Source organism: Temnothorax longispinosus, unplaced genomic scaffold (assembly GCF_030848805.1).
Source record: "Temnothorax longispinosus isolate EJ_2023e unplaced genomic scaffold, Tlon_JGU_v1 HiC_scaffold_489, whole genome shotgun sequence".
NCBI classification, from domain to species: Eukaryota; Metazoa; Arthropoda; class Insecta; order Hymenoptera; family Formicidae; genus Temnothorax; species Temnothorax longispinosus.
The window spans coordinates 1-8,173 of NW_027270329.1; the positions used below are offsets into that span (position 1 = coordinate 1).

The following is an 8,173-nucleotide window of genomic DNA, read 5'->3' on the forward strand; positions in this document are numbered from 1 at the left end:
AAAATAGATTAAAAAATAAAATATTAATAAATCAAATATTAATAGAAAATAGGTTATATAAAGACTGTAACACAAAATAAAAATATTAAAAGTTCTTTTATTTATTGGTTGCTAAAGGTTATTAATTTTGTAAATTTACTTCTGATCCTTTGTATTTTATAGTTTTATGATGTACATATATGCCGCAATCGTAACTGAAAATATGCATACAATATAAGTTTTATCAAATCTGTCCTGTAATCTTGAAATGGAGCCTGTTCCAACATATGCAATACATTATCAAATATATTAGATGATACATGTGATAAAGCAATTATTATTAATCTTTCAGCAGGATGTTTTTTATTAATTACGTTTGAATTTCCTCTTATTACTTTCTCTGCAATGTAACATAATGTTATAACATCGTTTGATGCTTTTATTAATTTTCCTCTACATTTTCTTTCCTGTAATGCAGACATATTATCGGTTCCAATTAATAATTTTTTGCAAATAGCACAATCTCTATCTTTTTTATAACTTTTCTAGCAACGAAACCAGAAATGTAGGCTACAACATCTTTTATATAAATTTGATGTGCACCAGTTTTCAGTAATAAATGCTTCATCTGAAATTTCGTCCTCATTTTCTTCCTCTAATTCCATGAATTCGTTGACAATATTATCTATCCCGTTATTGAGGTGTGTAACATTTAATATAGCAGTATCATCTTGCGCAGTAGTATTACCATGTGGTAATATTGTTAGCTGTGTATGGTGCAAGAGTCGTCTGTAAGTATGACTAAATTGTTTAGCTGAAAGATTATTATTATGTCCACCTTTACCTCTTATAGCTGAGAAGAACATCTCGATATGATCTTGAGACATTATGTACGTAAGTAGAAATTTCATTTTCTTTGTTGCAATCAATTCATTTGATATATTTTTTATACATATTAAACATATTAACATACCTAAAAAGCCAGTCTTTTTCTTTGTATTCATAATTGTGTGAGAAAGCGCGCGAGTCGCAATTGTCTCGAGATATCAATTGCACTCGCCAGACGATTCGCCGGAACGGCCCAGCGCTGAGCCCGGAGTGCGCGTGACGCGATTATGAGAATCGCTAGAGGATCGGAATAGGCACTCACAAAATAAAGTCAGGATTGGACAAACTTGTCAAACAGCACTATTTTTTATTCTCACAAATAAGTATCTTTCGCATGAGAGTTTAGACAGTCTCGAGTCGAACGAGCGGTCACCTTAGCGCGTGACGTCATTCGCGGCGTGGAGTCACACTTGACTCGCGGGCAAGCCGTCGGGTACTCCGAATAACTTTGTTCGTTTTTTCGCAGGAGCAATAGCGGTGACTGAGTCCCGTGTGTCTCAATGCAACACTGTCGGAGAGGTAGGATCGTGTTATAATTCGCTTATAATACACGCCGGAGAAACACCGCGCGATCACCAAAGTTTTCGGGATTCGGACGACGAGCTTGCCCGATGATTTCGATACGCCGACTGACTACGCGTCGCGTTGCTCCGAACGGTAACGCGCTCGCCTGATCGTCGCTGGTTGTACGAAAAACAAGTAAAGGACCGCCAATCACGGCAACCGAAGAATAGGGCCATGCGATGATCACGCGAGAAGCACGCTTCTCGAAGCTTCGTTTGCGCGACGAAACGAAAAACAAATAGACGATCGAACTCGTTCTCGAACATACCGCCCGCCTTGAAACGTAGTTTTAACATTACGAACGCAAACAACAAAGAAAATGAAAATAACGGCAAAGTTACTAAATTCGCAGTTTTGCTAACACATACGAGCTATCCTAACGATAGGTTACCAATAAAAGCTAGAAGGCTTTTCCAAATAAACGTGATGCATATATGTAAACATTTATACAATGATACTCAGCCGCCCGCTTTGGCGAACTGAGACGCAGCTTATAACTAACTTATATCTAACGCAAAGAGAATGAGACGCAACGGAATATCACGAGTCGTTGGATGCATTATCTTCGACGGGCAGCACGCATAGCTGAACGATCGGACGCTTGAACTCTGACGTGGCGGTTTTCACCGTAACGACGCGTGTGAGACCGTCCGAACCGGCGTGGAGGCGCGTAATACGCCCGAGTTCCCATTTGCAGGGAGGCAGAGCAGCACTACGCAAAAGTACAAGTTGCCCGATTTTTAGCGAAGGTCGAGGGTTGCGCCATTTGCTCCTTTGCTGCAAGGTGTTTACGTAGTCCTGAGACCACTTTTTCCAAAAGCGCTCGGCTACGTGGCGCACAACTTGCCATCTTGATAATCTATTTTCGTTGAGGTGATGAAGCGACGGCTCAGGAGCGACGGTAAGAGCCGAGCCGATTAAAAAATGTCCCGGAGTTAGACAATCATAATCATCGAACGAATCTGATAAGGGCGCAATGGGACGCGAATTTAAACATGCCTCGATGGTGCATAAGAGAGTTGTGAACTCTTCAAACGAAAGAGTATGATTTCCAAGAATGCGACGCAAATGGTGCTTCACACTACGTACGCCTGCTTCCCACATCCCTCCGAAATGGGGCGCAGATGGCGGTATAAAGTATATTGGTTCTTGACTTCTGTTTTTACATAGAAGATTTCGACTATTAAGTAAGTCAAATATGTTATTTATATTAAGAAGAAATAATGATGTTGCTGCTGAATTTTGAAACTGTGGTAGTTGCAAATCTATAGCACAGAAATCAATTGCATTGGCACCACTGGTACTTAAAGTTTGAGCAGCCAGGCTTACATTCATCTTTTCTTGTTGCCAATTTAAATGACGCCTGGTTATTTTTGTTGCAGCGTGAAGACCTTCTTTTTCTTGCAGTTCTACTAAATTTATAATATATTGCCATTCTATTTTATTTCCATTGCCATCATGCATGTTTTTACAGCTAGCAAACGCATTTTGAATTAGTTTAATCATATGGCAAGCATCTAACATTACATAAACTTTTTCCTTAGTTTGTGGATGCATAAAGTAGGGTCTTGGATTTTCTGCAGATATATGTGCACCTAGACATTGCATTGTTGTAATATTGCTTGGACAGCCATCTATAGTAATATTAATAATAATGGCACCTATTTCATGTAGCGATGACAGTACTATTTTAATTATATTTGCTTTTTCTGCACCAGTCAAAGATTTTATTAAATAATATGCAATAGGGATTTTCCAACTGCCATTAATGCAAACTAGAACAAAGACGCATTCATGTCTTGCTTTTGGTAGATTCTCGTCAGATTCAGCTTCTTTTGTATTTGTCACACCACAATCAACATATCCATAATATGTATCATTTTCAATTTCTATGAATTCCCGTATTGACATATCATCAATAGTTAAACTAAAATATAATATTTTTCCTTCTGTTGTTGCTTCATTAATTTTTTTTCTCTATTGTTTTTAAAACCTCAGTTGTTATACCAGGTTTGCCTTCTACAGATGCATACCATCTTCTTATTGTTTGTAGATGTGGTAAAATATTAAGAAAAGTCTTACGAACATATTCATATGCTTTTATTGAATAAAACTGTAATGTTGCTGCAAAAGTTTTAATATCATCCGAAAATACTCTTTCTTTTCTTCTTTGAAAGATGTCTTTTTAATATTTCTCTTTCAGTTGATGAAACGCTAGACTGTACAACATGAATTACATATAATTCATATTACGTATATTTCATTATTAGTAAATTGCAATTCCTCCTGTGCTATATGCTTTTAATATTGTTATATTACTCGTACCACATATATGTAGTATTTGTTCTGTCAATCAGTACTTACTTGTAACAACTCAGCAGCGTCCTTAGATAATAATTTAATTCCTTATCTTTTAAATTCTTTACAACGACGTCAATGATATTACTTTTTGGTTCAATCTTCTGCATTTCTGCTGATATATTTTTAACTTAGCCTTCAACGCTTTTATTTTGTCCTCTTTTATTTTCAATTTATATAACGGATCTTTGCATGGATTGAACATATCCAAATTTGTACTATGTAACAAATATTCATGTATATATGCATATAATTTTTAAGTACACAATAAACATCATTAAAAACTAATTTTTCTTTTTATTATTTTACCTGTCAGCGAAACCAAACTTTGTTGTTCGTTGTACTTTCGAAATAGATACATGTGCTTCTTCTAAGTTAATATTCTCTGTAGTCTGTATATTTAACTCTGGTAAAGATTGTTCCTGAGGTTCTGGACATTGTTCGTTAGTACTTGTTACATATAACTTCTTTGTACTGCTTGCATTTATATCACATGTATGTTGCTGCTGCATCTGCTGATCCTTAATTGTGACATAAAGTTTGACTTTATTTCACAAATATGTACTTTTTTGTAATTACATGATCATTGCAACAGTTATTAAAAAATGTTAAAAATAAATATCAACTATACATACCACCTGAGTGTTATTACATTCATTTCTTAACGCCATATCAAATACAGTTGGTACTGTATTTGTTTTTAAATATATTTTACCACAACCTGTTATAAGAAAACAATCTTTTGTAAAATGCTGACTACATATAACCGAATTTTCGGTATATAAAAAATTCTTTATTTTTTTTGCTGCAAGCCATTGTCTTCTCCTCATTGTGTTTTTTGGCAACCTAAAAAAATATATATAGTCCTGTTGTAAACATATCAAACTTCCATAAAACTTTATATTTTTAAGCAAAAAATATTATTGCTTCCTCATGGAGGAACCTTTATAAGCGACATAAAATATTGCTTACGCAACGTGCAAATTTATAATTTTCATACTTAAAAATTGTGAGGAAATAATGTTTAAATTTATAATTTGCACGCTTAAAAACTATGAGCAAGCAATGTTCAAGTTTCTACTTGTATAGTAATAAGTTTAGTATGTAACTTTTTTGCTCGCATTACAAATTACAATAATAACTATATTATTACAATATATTAACTGTACGTTTCTGTACCTGTGAAATCGAATTCCGTCCGACTTATGTCTTAAATGTACTCCACAAATGCAACAAAATACCATCTTAATCGTTTCCTTTTTTGTCCTTTAAAATATTTAACGCGCTCCGTTAACCTCTACAGACCACCAGTAAATCGTCTCCTTTCACGGTAAAGAGGTTAAGGTTGTATGACCCCTTAGAAAAAAAATGCCAAATTCTTCAAACTTTGTCAGGTGATGAGTATTATAATAATAAAGCATTGTACCAAGTTTGAACAAGTTTGCGAGGCCCGTTCAAAAGTTATAACAATTTGAATTTAACATAGGCTCTTATGGCAATTCATCAAGTTTCACTGTTTTTTCAACTTCATTTGAGAAATTAATATCGAAGAAAATATGGCATCCTTTTAAAACTTTGCAGAAATATTAATAAACATCTTACAAACAAATTAGAACCAAAAAAATTATGACTTCGAGGATATTTTCTGAAATATTGAATAAAAACCAAACAGAGAACAGTCTCGCTTGGTCTCGCTGAACTCGTAAGTACAGAGATCCGGCAACAGCGCACTATGACGTCACATTAGAACCTCTCTCTCCGTCACTCTCCGTAAAGGATAACAAATACTACAGAGGTCCGTTACTTTTTCCAATAGAGCCTCCTGTGTATCGAAAGTGTGCTCTGAGCACGTGTAATATACAGATGCATCGTTTGAGGTTAGTTTTCGCTTGCGCTACGAAAATGCCGAAAGTAAAACGTTACATGTGGAAAGGAAAAGTTGTCACTGAAAAAGTGTACAATCAACGGTTAGCACAGACAAATACTGGGAAACGTAATTTGAAGACACGAGTCGAAACCACACCAGATGATTGTAACAATTCCATGGCCCATGTAACGTTTTACTTTTGGCATTTTCGTAGCGCAAGCGAAAACTAACCTCAAACGTTGCGTCTGTATATTACACGTGCTCAGAACACACACTTCGCGTTCACGCAGCTGATGTCGAGTGAGATCAATGCTACCAACTTACAGAAAATGCGACGTTGTTGCGATCAAAATACTTTTTTATAAGAGCTATTGTATTTAATTTATTAATAAATGACGTAAATAAATAACGTAATATACTTTCATTAGTATTTTTAAACAGTAATTACTATGTTTTGTTACTTTTTGAAGATTTTCACATTTTCAGATTTTTGTTTGTGTCAGTTGCAAGTCAGGTACAGTCTTTCTAAAAATCATTAAAAGTGAAAGTTTGCATACGAGAAAATATGCATAAAAATGTCTCTATAGCTCTTAAAAACACAGGCAACCGTTATTTTAATAAAATATTAATATAAATATTACTTTCCAGTAAAGAATATCTTCTTAAATATGTTAATTAGCTTTATGTTACGTTTCTTAAACTTTTGGCAGAGATCTTACGGGTCATACAACCTTAAGTAAATATGGCCGTGGCCGCTTTTGCTGTCACATAGTCAAGAGTGAGAGGGCAGTAGACGCAAAACAGCTTTCTCACTCTGTCCTAAACTGCTAACTTCCGACTTTACCCCCTCCATAGCAAAAGCATAGGAATGCTTGGTCTATATTATATCAGTACAAAATTACCTTTTTCAAAAAAGGTAAAAAAAGTGCCAAGTACACGCAATGTATTTTGTAAATTCAAAAATCTAACCTAAGTGGTAGCTTTATATCTTTTTCACAAAATTATATTACCTAACTTAACTCAAGTGACATGTATTTCACAAAAAGATGTGAAATCTTTATTTTCTTCTTCACAAAATTATATTACCTAACTTAACTCAAGTGACATGTATTTCAAAAAAAAATGTGAAATCTTTAAATTAACGTGCGTCACGTGTAAAGAGAATATGTATATTGCTTTGAAGATACGTGTTATGCAACTACTTTAAAGAAATAAAACCCAAGTGGTATTTTCGTATTCCTATTCAAGTGTCTTCCTATTCTAAACCCAAGTGATAATAGCTTCTTAATTCTCTTTAACAAAATAAATAAATTTATCTTGTAAAAAAACTTGGCGCTGCTAGACTTTGAAATTTAAATATTAAAATTTAAACATTAGTACTAAGATTTTTGATTGTATAAAAAACAATAAACATAATTTAGGGAGGAATGCGACAAGAGTAAAAAAACAGCGCCAAGTTTTTTTACAAGAAAAATTTATTTATTTTGTTTTAATTAAATATTTTTATTATGTACTGTTACTTCTTTAATTCTTTGTAATTAAAATGATTCTTTGTAATATTAAAAATTTGTTAAAGAGAATTAAGAAGCTATTATCACTTGGGTTTAGAATAGTGTTCGGGCGCGCAATAAACGCACCGAACGAACTGCCGAATCCGTTCCGCGAAAACGCGAGATATCACGAATGGCTCCGCTCAGCCCTTCAACTATGAGACGACCGGGGTTTCAGCTGAACGCGGACTCGATCGCCGGTTAGGAAGTTGAGTGGAAGGCCCAAAGACAGCAATTGACTTATAATATATACAAACTTTATTCGATATAATAACAAAAAAACTGACGAAACGCGAGATGTACAGACAAATGAGTGCGAATGCGCTCGGCGCGCTGTGACTTGTAGTTTTGAAGCGCGGTTTTACATAAAGTGCGATTTTACCGAAACGCGGTTTTCTCCTACTCTATACTCCTCGGCGCGGTCCGTTGTATTGCATTTGCACGCGGGCGGAAACGCGATCGGTATGGTGGGGAAGAGCGGACGCCCGGGGCGATGGCTACAAGAAGCCTCGCTACGAGGCTGAGTACGCTCGACCTCGCTGGACCATGGCCGTCGGGAGCAAGTTGGATGGAGTTCGGGGACACTCTGAGAACTCTCAGTAGAGGCTCGGAACACCGGACCTCGTTTTGCGTGTTCCCTGGGATATTGGATGTGTTCGGATTCGTCGAAGGCAGCGGAAAGCTGAAGAGACGACGAAGTGCCGGCTCCTGTCGGAGCGCCGGCTTATATACCTCGGCGCGGCAGGTTCGTTGGAAGGGAGGCCGGCTCTCGGGCGGGCCGCGTGGGGGTGCTGACGCGCGCTCGCTTTTCGGCTCGGATCGGCTCCTTCCGGCGTTTCCGAACTTATAGCTAATTTTGCGCGAGAAGCAAAGGAAGCGTAGATCGCAGTATATGTAACGGTTAGATGCAAGTTTTTACAACAATAGATTGCGGGAATCCCGAACAAATAGGAAGACCCTTGAATAG

General features: G+C 36.3%; 1 protein-coding gene across 1 annotated transcript; it reads right to left on the reverse strand.

The window, feature by feature from the left end:
• Positions 1-1,971: 1,971 nt before the first annotated feature.
• Positions 1,972-2,535, reverse strand: LOC139824645 (uncharacterized). The gene has a single exon (XM_071797180.1). The coding sequence runs from the start codon at positions 2,533-2,535 to the stop codon at positions 1,972-1,974; it is 564 nt and encodes a 187-aa protein (XP_071653281.1).
• Between the last annotated feature and the right edge of the window lie 5,638 nt (positions 2,536-8,173).

Bases quoted from the DNA above. Each gene is read 5' to 3' on its own strand.
- LOC139824645 (XM_071797180.1), bottom strand. From the start codon at position 2,535: ATGTGGGAAGCAGGCGTACGTAGTGTGAAGCACCATTTGCGTCGCATT.